We start from the raw sequence: 14,419 nt of genomic DNA on the forward strand, positions 1-14,419 counted from the left end.
GAGAAGAGGCAAATGACATGGAGCTCCGTCAGTGTTTTTCTTACATTTCTATCCTGTATCCACCCATTTACTCTACAGCAGGGAAATGTATCCTCACATTGATTAACTCCTGGTCACACTGTCCTCGCTCATAAGCCACACAGGCCAGGTGAGGGTCTCTCTTCTCGCAGTACTTTCCCACCACACGGCTGTCATAGTAAGGGTTTTCCCGCAGGAAGCGTTCAGGGTTGTTATTGCTGTCAATGTATATCTTTGCCAGGGCATTATGGGTAGCGGGTTCTTCGCAGCCTTCGTGGATACGGGACTCCAGCCAGGGTAGCAACAGCTTCAGTCTGGAACAAAAAGAACAAAGTCAACTCTTGAAGGCTCAATCATCAGGCAGAACCGTAACAATACGTTCAGAACTAGGATGTTTTTCAGGGGTTTTAGAAACAACTGTCCTCTTCACAGCATTATTTATTTTAACCCACAACAAAAAGTTGCCTACATTGAAAATTCATTATTTAAAACTATGACTTTTAGGACTAATAAACATTTCATACAGAGGCAGAGCAGTGCCAGGTAATTTCAGTGGCACTGGGATAATGGCAAAAACAGTAACAGTCTGGAGTAAACTTTTGGATTTTGAATCAGATTGGCTCTTTTTTTTTTTCTTTTGCACTAATGGCCTTTATTGCAAGTTACCAGACAGGAAAAAGAAGAAAAGGGATGGAAGACATGCAGCAAAGGTCTCCAGGTCAGGATTTAAACCGAGGACTATAACCTCCGTATGTGGGGCGCTACACACCGTCAGGTCAGCATTTGTGCAGCACCATAGAGATCTTATTTTCAGATCTTATATTTTTCAAGGAATGGTAGCAGTTTGGAAATTATTCCAGGGGAACCACAATCATCTCAGGTGGATTGATATAGCTGCAGTCTTCACTGGTGTAATTTTGTGCAGTAACACATTGTTTAGCTGTGGAAACAAGCGTTTCTAATACAAGTGCAAATGTTTGATGATTCCTAACAAGATTGGTGTATAACGCATAAAATATTTCAGTGAGTCATTTCAAATAGCTTAAACCCAGTTAAATAATCTTCATCCAACTGGCTGCTAGTCTACTATTGCACAGATTTTATCCGCTTGTAAAAGACAACAGACCCATTTCTAAAAACGTCATAGATTACCATTAACCAAATTAAATCAAGAATTAAATAACAAAAAAACAGTGAATAGTTATTTTGTATAATGGTGGAGAAATAGAGCACCTGTTCCTCTTTTCCACCTCAGCAACCAGTTCATCAGTGGAGAACTGTCCTCTGACAACCAAGATCAGACTCTTGATGACATCCTCAGAGCAGTCCACATCCAGGAGACCACCAACAACGACCGGTAGACGGCTGGGATTCACCTACAACAAAAACTGGTCATTAAGTACGAACATCTCAAACCAGGATTTTAGGTACTAGTAGACCGTCTGCATCAGATCTTACCTTCTGAACATAAATCTCAATGTACTTCTGCAGGTTATTTCTGTACAGGTAGAGGACCAGGTCATGGACAAAATCAAAGCGATCACAGACAATGATGAGGGGCAGCTGGTCGGTGAGCTTGGCTTCCTGTGCGTCACAAAGTGAAAGTGGGGGATGGGGATTGAGTCAGTAAGATATAACCTGTACAACAATTTATACAAGCCCATTTATCCCAACCTGACAGGACACGGTGGATCTACCAGTTATCAGGTCATTACAAGCAGCAATATTCAGTTCTATGTCAATGGAGTGATAAACAATTGCACTGCCTCCATCGACCAAATCAGTAATTTGGGATTGAGCATCCAATCAGGAACGTGGAGCATTGACTACAACTCCCACATACAGGACTACAAACACTCAGGGTATTCACGGATTTCATATATATATATAAAGCACTAATTGTCAACTACCTACAAATAACTGCAATTACACCAACCAATAGACTAGCACTACACAACTAATACAAGGCTGGCTGCCGTCATATGATGTATTGAGTGGTGTGTATACAAATATACGCCTCCATACAAATACTAGTCTTAATCCCATATTTCTAGAGGAGGCATGAGGACAAAGGAAAGAACAGGGATCCTGTGCAGTGGAGGAGGGACAGATTTACCTGAAACATGTCCTGCCATTTCAAAGAAAAGCAGAGAAAGAAAATTCACCACCATCAAGAGTTATAGGCAATACAGCCAAACTGCTTGGAGCCAATTAGTTTACACTGATTATTATATTACGGAGCTATAATGTATATATCGGCAGCGTTTTATTATTGTAATTTTTTTAAACACAATTTATTCCCCAAAAAGACTTTCAAGGTAATTGCAAATAAAGCTCATCATAGGTTACGCATTTCAGGAAAGAACATCAGAAAAAAAAAAAAAGATCAGAAAACTGAACCGTCTGCCCATCTGTGTCTGTAACTTCACCTTGAGGAAATTCTTGACACGCTCAGGGTCGTAGCAGTTGCTCTCTCTACAGATCCTCTCTACCTCTTTAATCTGGCCTGTCTTGCAGGCAGCTTGAATGTACTTGAAGTGGACTTCAGCATCCTGACTGAAGTTAACAATAGAGCCCAGGAAGTAGAACAAACCTGAGGAACAAAAAGACATAACCCAGGTCTATGAACAACATCGATGACTTCAAATACTCATTAAAATAACTTAATGCATAGGACACCACCATGTTAATAGTTTTTATTTTGAAAAAACAGCCCCTGGGAACAGCTCAGCGTTTATACTGTCTTGCTTCATTTACACCCTGATGTCCTTATATCCACAACGAGGGCTTGACATTAACACCCGCCAACCCGTCAAATGCGGGTGAATTTTAGCAGTGGCGGGTAACACAGCCACTCCGACTAGCCACTTTGGCGGGTTGAATTATATACAGTTTTTAATTGTAGTTTTCTCAAATGGGATCCAAAATAATAAGCAAGTTGAAATGCGACACTACAACTCCCATGAGCACTGCCTGCGTACAGTGTTTGCCCTCTGGTCTGTTCTTGACCGACATCGCTTTAGACAGATGGTCCCTGTGGAGAACACAGTTGTGAAGTGGTGGGGGCGGTAATGTGGAGGTAATGTTTCTACTTTGTACACTGCCAGTGATGCCAAGTCCGCTTATTATAAGCGACTTTGGGCTCGTTTTTCTCTAAAGTCGCTTGCAAATCTCGTGGGTTGCGGTTTTGTGGCCTTGTTTTTGAACGTGAAGTTTGGGCTTGGCATTCCTTCCGAGTGAAACCCCTTGATTATCTCCCAGCTCCCACAATAAAGCAAAACACAAGTGGTAGATAGTTTGTCCTTTCCACATCGCTGTTTCCTGGTAATAGCTCCCACCACAGTTGACGGCACACCCCAAACACACTCACGGTAGAACCCAGAGTGACAAACAAACTTGTACAAGGCAATGATAGTTGATGGAAGCAGGTATTAGGAATCTGCATGAAACAGAGGAACTAATAACGGCTTATATTAAGGCCTGAATATTATTAACAAACCTCTGCTGACGTTTCAGAGAAGTACTGCATTACCAAGATGGTACAGGAGTCTGGAGTCACATAAATGAGGAATTTTCCACAACCAGATTGCTCTGAGGAACAATTAGCACATCTTGCAGCATTCATGCGCAGTCTGCATGCGTAACTGACTGCTTCATCACTGGCTGAAATTAAAGCCCGTTGCTTCAAATCAGTCCTTGAAGTTTTGAAATAGGTGACCAATTATTGGAATTTTTTTGAAATTCTGCATTACAAATCTATAATCCCATACTAAAAATCAAGCTGTTAAGTTTGACTAAGTAAATCATGGAGAACTGATAGTAACTACACAGGATGACTTTAACCCTGGGTTCTCACCTTCAAAGCTCTTGAAGGACTCGAACAGTTCAGTGAGAGCCTGTGTGGAGAGCTGTTCATGGTACTTTGAAGCCACCTGGACGCAGATCTGTAGGTTCTGGCGGATGTTAGCCGAGAGCATGGCCCTGAGGCACTCCATTGAATCTTCCACAGACAGCGAGCCAAAGAAGTTCACCAGCCACTGGAGAAGCAGGAAGACTTGTTCACTTATTCATTAGGAAATAAATAACAGCAATGCTGTACTGACAAAAAAAAGATAATATCCTACCTCTGGGTTGAGAAGGTGTGTGTGCACCACAGCACGCTTGATGTCATACAGGTCTGTGTAGTGCTCCAGTGCCCTTTGAAGAAGTCCAGCCTTCTCACACAGCTGGGCGATGTGGGCACGGTCATAGTGTGTGAACATCTGGTTACCCAGGATTGCATCAGCAACCTACAACCACAACAGAAACGTTGGAAAACAAAGGTCTTCGTAGGACTAGCATTTATTTAAAAGTAGAAGCACACTGGTCTACCTGTGGAGCATGCATGAGATTCATCTCCAACAGGCGAGTCTGCAGTGGCCCTTCTGAAGGTCTGTTGTTCTTCAAAGCATCCAGGAGGAAAGAGGTGCACTGCTGGATCAGGTTGTACTCCATGAACACATCCACAATCTGACAAAATACAGAGACACAAAGGTGAGAAATGATAAAAAATAACTTCAGACAGAGACAAATAAGCAACTTCCAGAAGCTATAAAGCCACTAATAAAGTTTTCTTGATTTTATGGGTTTAAACACTTAGTGAACATTGAACAAATAAGATTCTACAGCACTGTGTGCCACTGGGCTTACTGGGATAAACTGTCAGAAGTACTAAGAAATTGTTTATAGCCTCAACCTTCAGCACATGTTAAATGCTTGCCAACCATATTAGCCACTAAACAGTATGAAGCCTTCTCATTGCATTCCCAACTAGGAATCCTGAAAATCCAACTTTCAATTACAATGCATAATAATAAACTAGACTTTCTGAAGTCAACATACACATTACCCAGGGTTCGTGCCAGCACGTAGCTGCCTGCTACGCTGAAAGTTATCGCCGCTACGCTCATTTTTTATGAACGTATCGGAACCTTTGACTGACATCTGGGTAGCGTATGCACAGAGTCTGCTCCCGCTTCCTTTCACCCTATGACCCTGTGCGACCGCCAACGGTAAAGCTTTCTAAAATCATGTCAGCTTCAAAGGGTGGGTATAAACAGTGTGGCATCCCTCCCCATATAAATTCTGTTTACTATTCCCACCAACAATATCAGAATCCATTTCAGAAGAAAATCTCACTAAATAATGTGATCCAAAAAGAACCCATTAACCATTGAAGACAAGGTAGAGCATTATCTTGTTTGATCGTATTTCTATGAAAAACAAAGCTGAGTATATACAGAGAGACTTCCACTCAAACAGACTGCCATATTCATCTTATGTATTCATTTCAAAGAAAAAGTCAAGTAATGAAGATCAACTTGTTCACCTAAGATGCAACTTTAACAGCAGATAAAACTAATGAAAGTTGTCAACAATTTTAAGCTAATAAATAAAGAAAACAGTCTGATGCATCCATTTCTGGACATTGGAAATAGCAGAACCTAAAGTTTCCTCAATCATAAGTTATTTCTAAAATCTTCAACTGCCTGCGCAGCACTTTAGGCAACACAGAAAGCTCCGTCAGCAGTTGGTGTTTACACTGCAGAGATCCTGCAGCGGTAGGAGTGAAGGAAGTAGTGCATTTCCTTTATACTATAGGGTAACTCAAGTTCACAGCTGTATCCTGTGCTATCAGTCATTTATGTGGTACACCCTGCTTCAAAGGAAAGTTGGGATTAACAAGTTCGTAGCAAATTCTGATAAAGTTTATTTGCACTAGAAAAAACTGTGGTGTTCAAAGCTTGGAGGGCATAGACCCAGACTATACTTAAACAAAAAAAGATTAGATTTCTTTTGCAATACAAAACCTATTTCACAAACAAAATCATGTGACATGTCAGTAAAGGTAGAGGATTCCTTCTGACCTGTGTGATGTCTGCTAGCGGCTCTTCATCCTGGACCAGCATCTGTGCAAACTGCAGACCTTGTTCTGGGTTTATGCGCATCACGTTCCTGAGCAGGAAAATCCAGTCTGGGGTGTAGCCCACCTTCAAAAAGCAAAACCATGCAGTTTAAATTAAAACCTAAACTTAATGAGAATAACACTTTAGCCAAACCTTTAATTAGTGAAATTCAATTGAGAATAGCTTAGATGTTGTTTTAACTATGATACAGATCCATCAGGTTTAGTGAAAGCAGATTTCATACCTTCTTGGCGTACAGGACGATTTTGGGGAACTGACCAGTCTCTGCAAAGCACTGAATGACCTTGTTGGGGACATTTGCCCGCAGATACACACTGAGGGCCAAGGTAGGATCCACTGCCTTCACTAGATCACCCAGCTCCTCTGAACACTCCAACTAAAATGCACAAACATAACATCCAAATTTAAGAGGTTTGGTTTCTGTAAAACATTATTGTTGTGGGTGAACATATTATATCTTTGTCATGTCAAGGGAGAAAAGGAGGGGAAGGATAAATCTGTTAAAACACACATTAGTTAAAAAAAATAAAGCATTTTAGCCCCTAACAAGCAAGATGTAGATTGTTAAGGCATCCAGGATAGACTCAGCTTCAAAGGGAAGAGCAGGAATTCCTTGAATATCAGATGATATCATCTATTTAATAATAAGCCACCCATGTAAACAAAAGACAGGATGTGCCAGGAAATGCCTCTGAGAGGAGGCTGAGTTAAATGCCTACAGTACCTTGTCTTCCTTCAGCCACTTCTCCAGAAGCTGCTTTCGTCCCTGCTGGAGGACGGGTCTGCAAAGCTCCAGGGACTCAAACTTGTTGAGCTGGCCCTGGTCCAGCAGGATACCAAAGTACTGCAGCAAGGGAGAGGTCTGGCCTGGCTGAGTGGGAACGCTCTGGAAACGACGAATGGTGTCTGGTGTGCGCAGGATTCCCTAAAAAGGAAAAATTGTATTGAAAGGCAAGAACATGTAGGAACAATGGTAAAAACAATGGGCTAGCACAATCGAAAGAAATTAAACAAAGACTTTAACCCTGGAATAATCTAGCCAAACCTAAAAAAAAAAAAAAAAACTCAGTGGTCAAAGAGGTGTTTATGAACCCCTTCTGGGAAGAATAAGTACCTTTGGTGCATTAGCAGCAACTTTGGCAGCTTCAGAGTAGTTGCCAGAAGCAAACAGGTTGTTGAACTTTCTTGCAAAGAGCTCTTCAGCTCCTGCCAGGTTGTTGCGGACAGCTAAGCGGAGCGCAAGATCTGGATTCTGCAGCACATTGTTGATGTATGGAATGATATTTTCTTCTTCCACGCAAACAGACAGCACCTGGGTCAAAACAGACAGTTTCAGTGCCCTGTACACCAGACAAGAACAAGTAAACTGATTTTGAATTTTAGGATTAATTAGTTTCTTTTAATGAACCTCAAAGAAAACCAGATATATAAAAAAAAAAATAACTATTTATATGCTCTCAAACTCAAAAAGTAAGGATTCACTTTTTTATATGAGAACTTCTTAAAAACTCACACAGAGCTTCCCTTGTTTTCACAAAATGAGGTGTAATCTAGCACCATGAACAAATGGCTAATCTGTGAGCTGGAACATTACAGTTGACTAAATGCCAGCAGGCCTCAGGATTTAGATGCTGAAGGAAAAAGTCTTCCTTACTGGGTCAATTTAATGCAGGGTGTTTGGGAATGGTCACACAATAGACAGAAAAAGTCAAATTAAAGGAGCAGGATAAGAAAGGTGGGTGGTGGTGTTACAGGAGGCAGTGTTGGGTTGTTGGGAAAATGTCATTCAGACAAGAAAAAAAACACAAGACATCTTATGGTTTTTGAAAATACTTGTTTAGAGGAAAATACATACTTGTATAATTATACACAACTAAGCAGCACGCATCAAATGTGACATAAGCAGTAGTATCAACTTCATATGTTCACTTCATTTCATATGACTTAAAATATTCCTTCCCTTCCAAAATTGCACATTACAGCATCTAGTTGTATTGCTTTTTCACTGCTAACCCAACCAAGCTGCAACAGATTATGTTATGTATTAATATAAAAGTATAGTTACTACTCCCTTGGGTCACCACTGTCACTTCCATAGGACCCAACACTGTTGCGCCACTTTAGAGTCTTTGTACTTTTATTGTCAAATAAACAGCTATTCTCATCCATGTGATTTTATGACTATGTGGGATTTAACGGTTTGTGTTGCTTAAATGACTGAATTTCCCTCAAGGGTAACAATAACAGAGCATCTCAAACAACCAGTCAATGCTACAAGAAAGTCTAAAAGCGTAACGTAAAAGTAACTTTCTGCCAAATACAGGACATTTTTGAGACAAACGGTAATAAAGATTTCTGGCTCCAACTGGCTAAGCAATGTCATTTCTCCTCCTCTGTGATTGTACACCCTTCTCCTAGCAGTACTAACACATGTTTACCTTTACTCCATAAAACAAGATCGCACAAGTGAGTAAATGCTTGAATGTAAAATCATGTGACTGAGCTTTTAATGCATTTTATGTCACTGCAGTATTATAATGAAGATACAGTACAGACCAAAAGTTTGGACACACCGTCTCATTCAATTGTTGTCTTTATTTTCATGACTATGAATATTGTAGCTTCAGACTGAAGGCATCAAAACTATGAATTAACGCATGTGGAAACATATAGTGAACAAAAAAGTGTGAAACAACTGAAAATATGTGGAAATCTGTGCTTTGGTCGGATGAGTCCAAGTTTGAGATCTTTGGTTCCAACCACCGTGTCTTTGTGCGGCGCAGAAGAGGTGAACGGATGGACTCTACATGCCTGGTTCCCACTGTAAAGCATGGAGGAGGAGGTGTGATGGTGTGGGGGTGCTTTCCTGGTGACACTGTTGGGGATTTATTCAAAATTGAAGGCATACTGAACCAGCATGGCTACCACAGCATCTTGCAGCAGCATGCTATTCCATCCAGTTTGCGTTTAGTTGGACCATCATTTATTTTTCAACAGGACAATGACCCCAAACACACCTCCAGGCTGTGTAAGGACTATTTGACCAAGAAGGAGAGTGATGGGGTGCTGCGCCAGATGACCTGGCCTCCACAGTCACCGGACTTGAACCCAATCGAGATGGTTTGGGGTGAGCTGGACCGCAGAGTGAAGGCAAAAGGGCCAACAAGTGCTAAGCATCTCTGGGAACTCCTTCAAGACTGTTGGAAAACCATTTCAGGTGACTACCTCTTGAAGCTCATCAACAGAATGCCAAGAGTTTGTGGAGCAGTAATCAAAGCAAAAGGTGGCTACTTTGAAGAACCTAGAATATAAGACGTATTTTCAGTTGTTTCACACTTTTTTGTTCAGTATATGTTTCCACATGTGTTAATTCATAGTTTTGATGCCTTCAGTGTGAAGCTACAATATTCATAGTCATGAAAATAAAGAAAACTTTGAATGAGAAGGTGTGTCCGAACTTTAGGTCTGTACTGTAAAAGATTACCAGATTTTGTTGCTACACTAACCAATGCATCTGTTACCACTAGAGGCCAAACCAGTGGCCTATTTCCTCTCAGATCACTGCCTCCGCTCTCATCAATGTCCATGTGATGTGCGCACACACACTTGACTGCTCCAGCATACAGGCATGTCTATCATGGCTCAGATCAACTTTCCTCCCTCCACTCAATTATTCATGTGGTGTGTGGCCTGAATGGAACATTATTAATCAGCTGGCTGTATCCAGTTCTCCTCTCTGGTTCAGCTTCACACACACAGCAACACACAGCCTTCTCCACTCTCTGTGTGAAACACTATACCATGGATCATTTATAATGCCTCCTGGTAGAGTCTGAGCTTGCCTGATGATGACACACAAACAAAGCAAATGCTTCTTTCAGTGACCCATGTCACAACATGATGTTTGAGGTTGTGGTTTCTAACACTTACCAACATGTGTCACATGCTTGATACATCGGTGCAAATGAAACGAGAGGTATACAATATACTGTGATAGATTATAAAGAAGGTTAGTTCTCTGGTCACATCAATATGACCGAGCTTTCATGTTCAGGATCAACATCATTACATCATACAGTCTGAAGATTGGTGGGCAACCTTACCTGTCCCTTTCGGTTGACCCCAATGATGCCTGAGGTGGCGTCATGTGGAGCGGTGACAAAGATGGTCTCTCCACTGATGCGGTTCATGTAGATGCAGGTGCCCGTCTCCAGGTCATACAGGTGGATGTAGCCATATTTGGTAATAAGGAAAACCACATTGTGCTTAGCACTTATCTGCAAAGGAAAGCAAAATGCAATTATGTCCCTTATCAATAAAAAAAACAAGGATAATGAACTGAGAGTAGTAGCCTTCTTTAAGCATAGAGCAGCTCTGCATTAATTAACACTCCTTATAGCCAGTCACTCTAGCACTTCAGAATCTTCTCTGGCATAAAAAAGACTTCACAAAGTAAACAGAATACATATATTTACTGCAGTTTTCCAACCATAGCTTTGTAAAAATTAAAAAAATGAATAAAACTTGATAACAGAAACTGCTATGCCAAGTGAGGCATGTTTTACCTAATTTCAATTTATACATGTGTTGTCAAACATACCTGCATGGCCACAGGAAAGTCATTCTGTGCTTCAGGAGGAAAGAAGACATCCACTGCTTTCTTGGCAAACGGCTGATTACCAGTCGGTGGGGTCCCCACCTCAATGATGTGCAGCTAGGTCAAGCAGAAAAAAAACAAAAACAAAAAAACGGATGAGAACCTGTTTATTTATTTATTTTTTACAATTAAACTGAGCAGATGATCTCTTATGTTAGTTCACCTTTCCTCCAGCCTGGCCTCTGACAGCAAAGCAGAACAGAGTTGACTCTTCTGCATTTCCTTCTATCTTGAACTGGGCGAAGCTGGCAGCGTGGCCTTCGATGGGCTGAGAAACTTTTCTTTCAACAGAGTAGAGCTGCATGGCTCCCACCACTCGATTTTGCTGAAAAACAAAAAACGTACATAAAACACACAAGTGTACTCACAAATCAACACATTTAGGTAAACATCTACACATATGATCAATTCAAAAATGTTCACAAGCTATCTTTATTAATTTAACCAGAGGCACGTTTAAAAAATACCACTGAACCTCTGATGGATCCCTGGACATTTTATTTTTGGATAATTTTGGCTTCTTTGGTGCAAATGCAAAACATTTGAGAAGACTTTGTACTTTGCAGGGATTTAAATAGTTTTTCCTTTAGTCTTTCACATGGAGTGATATGTCCTTTAGTACACCCCCATTGTTTCATTGCTTTTTTTATATACTTTAAAATGATTTCTCCATCCCCCGGTGTAAACATCCATTGAATATTTTAGGTGGTATTGTTTTTCCACTAGGTACATTGTCTGTACTGTAGATCTACCAAAATGCATGTCTGGGAAAAATATTAAAAACTGTTTTTGTAGAGTTTCAAACACAAAAGATTCAAGATCAATGTTGGTGCCCATTTTTGAAATTCCCAGGGTCAAATGATGCCCCCCCCCCCCCCCCCCCCCCCCCCCAAAATATAAAAACTGTACCTGAGCAGAGATACCGATGAGAAGGAGCCATTTCTGTTTCTCGTCAGTGCGGTAATTGATGATCTGGCAGCCTGCCAGGCTGGAGTGGCGGTCAAAGACTTTGACAGGTTGAGAGTCCCCCTCCATGCTCCAGTGGTACACAGCGGTGTCAGTCACAAGTGCAACTGTGTTCAGAGAGATCCACTTCCAGAAAGTCACGTCGTCTGTCATAGTGTGTGCTTTCATCTTGCTCTTCATCTCAATGTTAAAGATCTGAAGGGTTTTGGCCGCTATAGAGAAGAGGATAAAAGCAGGAAGCAGGCCAAGAGAGAATGTTATAGGTTCTGATGTGCCATTATCCACATATGCACACACAGAGTGAATTCATTGCAAAAGAAACATTAAATTTTATTAGATGCAGGAAATTTATAGTAAAATTAATAAGGAATGATGTCAGGAGTGATAGGCAGGGGATACAGGACATGCTGTAGTCAGAAACTACCAAATCAAACAAGAGTAGAACTGAAAGGAGGAAATGGAAAACTTATTTGGCTTCCAAAGTAGCCACACAAAAAGAAAATGTGCAAACCAAATTATATACAGGTCCTTCTCAAAATATTAGCATATTGTGATAAAGTTAATTATTTTCCATAATGTCATGATGAAGATTTAACATTCATATATTTTAGATTCATTACACACTAACTGAAATATTTCAGGTCTTTTATTGTCTTAATACGGATGATTTTGGCATACAGCTCATGAAAACCCAAAATTCCTATCTCACAAAATTAGCATATTTCATCCGACCAATAAAAGAAAAGTGTTTTTAATACAAAAAACGTCAACCTTCAAATAATCATGTACAGTTATGCACTCAATACTTGGTCGGGAATCCTTTGGCAGAAATGACTGCTTCCATGCGGCGTGGCATGGAGGCAATCAGCCTGTGGCACTGCTGAGGTCTTATGGAGGCCCAGGATGCTTCGATAGCGGCCTTTAGCTCATCCAGAGTGTTGGGTCTTGAGTCTCTCAACGTTCTCTTCACAATATCCCACAGATTCTCTATGGGGTTCAGGTCAGGAGAGTTGGCAGGCCAATTGAGCACAGTGATACCATGGTCAGTAAACCATTTACCAGTGGTTTTGGCACTGTGAGCTGGTGCCAGGTCGTGCTGAAAAATGAAATCTTCATCTCCATAAAGCTTTTCAGCAGATGGAAGCATGAAGTGCTCCAAAATCTCCTGATAGCTAGCTGCATTGACCCTGCCCTTGATAAAACACAGTGGACCAACACCAGCAGCTGACACGGCACCCCAGACCATCACTGACTGTGGGTACTTGACACTGGACTTCTGGCCTTTTGGCATTTCCTTCTCCCCAGTCTTCCTCCAGACTCTGGCACCTTGATTTCCGAATGACATGCAGAATTTGCTTTCATCCGAAAAAAGTACTTTGGACCACTGAGCAACAGTCCAGTGCTGCTTCTCTGTAGCCCAGGTCTGGGGAATGCGGCACCTGTAGCCCATTTCCTGCACACACCTGTGCACGGTGGCTCTGGATGTTTCTACTCCAGACTCAGTCCACTGCTTCCGCAGGTCCCCCAAGGTCTGGAATCGGCCCTTCTCCACAATCTTCCTCAGGGTCCGGTCACCTCTTCTCGTTGTGCAGCGTTTTCTGCCACACTTTTTCCTTCCCACAGACTTCCCACTGAGGTGCCTTGATACAGCACTCTGGGAACAGCCTATTTGTTCAGAAATTTCTTTCTGTGTCTTACCCTCTTGCTTGAGGGTGTCAATAGTGGCCTTCTGGACAGCAGTCAGGTCGGCAGTCTTACCCATGATTGGGGTTTTGAGTGATGAACCAGGCTGGGAGTTTTAAAGGCCTCAGGAATCTTTTGCAGGTGTTTAGAGTTAACTCGTTGATTCAGATGATTAGGTTCATAGCTCGTTTAGAGACCCTTTTAATGATATGCTAATTTTGTGAGATAGAAATTTTGGGTTTTCATGAGCTGTATGCCAAAATCATCCGTATTAAGACAATAAAAGACCTGAAATATTTCAGTTAGTGTGCAATGAATCTAAAATATATGAATGTTAAATTTTCATCATGACATTATGGAAAATAATGAACTTTATCACAATATGCTAATATTTTGAGAAGGACCTGTATTTAAGTAAACACATGTCCCACTTTTAAATGTTAGAATATAACATGGAGTCCAAAACATTAAAATTCAATTTTTCCAAATGCCAGATCCCACAAAATTAAGATAACTTCTGTCAGATGTCAAATTTCTGTTATTAGGAAATAAGAATTTAGCAATTAATAAAGTTTTTACCAAAACTGTATGACTAAGGACTACACGTCACTAAACAGGCCAGAACTGTGACTCCTCTGTAACAAATACAATAGAGATAATTATTTGAAAAGATCAGCCTTCACCAAGAAAAACGAAGCAGAGGTTTGAGGGAAAAAAAGCTGTTCCAGCTTACAAACATACAGCAGCGGAAAAGAATGAAGAGAAATACAGAGGCTAATATAGTTTGGCACCTTTAGTCAGACAAAACCTGAAAAAGTATCCAATGATGATGGTCAAGTCATCTTTTTATGGAACTTTGAAAACCAGAGACTAAAATCTTATATAAAAAGGTTCACTCACCTGCAAATGTTGTTTATTAGTTGGAATTAATTTAGTGAGCTTAAGCTTTATTAAAATAAGCAGTGTGACTTTTGTTTGCTTATTAAGTACTCATCCACCAACGCATTGGCACAGCCATCGAGATCATTTTGTCATCACAAAGCCATAGAATCAAAGTACAACAAGCAGTCTGTCAAGCGGACCACTTGATTAGGCAGCCATATTTTAGAGAGCAAGCATTACAATATTT

The 14,419-nt window shown here is 40.9% G+C and overlaps 1 protein-coding gene across 2 annotated transcripts in view; it reads right to left on the minus strand.

Moving 5' to 3' along the window:
* The window catches only part of cltca (clathrin, heavy chain a (Hc)), a 36,333-nt gene that overhangs the window by 7,623 nt on the left and 14,291 nt on the right, over positions 1-14,419 (minus strand). For both annotated transcript variants that reach the window (XM_047378872.1, XM_047378871.1), the window contains 15 exons: positions 11,551-11,819; positions 10,805-10,966; positions 10,585-10,698; positions 10,088-10,261; positions 7,099-7,296; positions 6,709-6,909; positions 6,208-6,360; positions 5,925-6,047; positions 4,390-4,527; positions 4,143-4,307; positions 3,875-4,055; positions 2,448-2,611; positions 1,477-1,602; positions 1,252-1,394; positions 98-332 (listed from right to left, as the gene is read on the minus strand). In XM_047378872.1, the coding sequence (XP_047234828.1) occupies positions 98-332; positions 1,252-1,394; positions 1,477-1,602; positions 2,448-2,611; positions 3,875-4,055; positions 4,143-4,307; positions 4,390-4,527; positions 5,925-6,047; positions 6,208-6,360; positions 6,709-6,909; positions 7,099-7,296; positions 10,088-10,261; positions 10,585-10,698; positions 10,805-10,966; positions 11,551-11,819 (2,546 nt within the window). The remainder of the gene's footprint in view (positions 1-97; positions 333-1,251; positions 1,395-1,476; positions 1,603-2,447; positions 2,612-3,874; positions 4,056-4,142; positions 4,308-4,389; positions 4,528-5,924; positions 6,048-6,207; positions 6,361-6,708; positions 6,910-7,098; positions 7,297-10,087; positions 10,262-10,584; positions 10,699-10,804; positions 10,967-11,550; positions 11,820-14,419) is intronic.

The sequence above is a fragment of the Girardinichthys multiradiatus genome, chromosome 11 (genome assembly GCF_021462225.1).
Source record: "Girardinichthys multiradiatus isolate DD_20200921_A chromosome 11, DD_fGirMul_XY1, whole genome shotgun sequence".
In the NCBI taxonomy this organism is placed as follows: Eukaryota; Metazoa; Chordata; class Actinopteri; order Cyprinodontiformes; family Goodeidae; genus Girardinichthys; species Girardinichthys multiradiatus.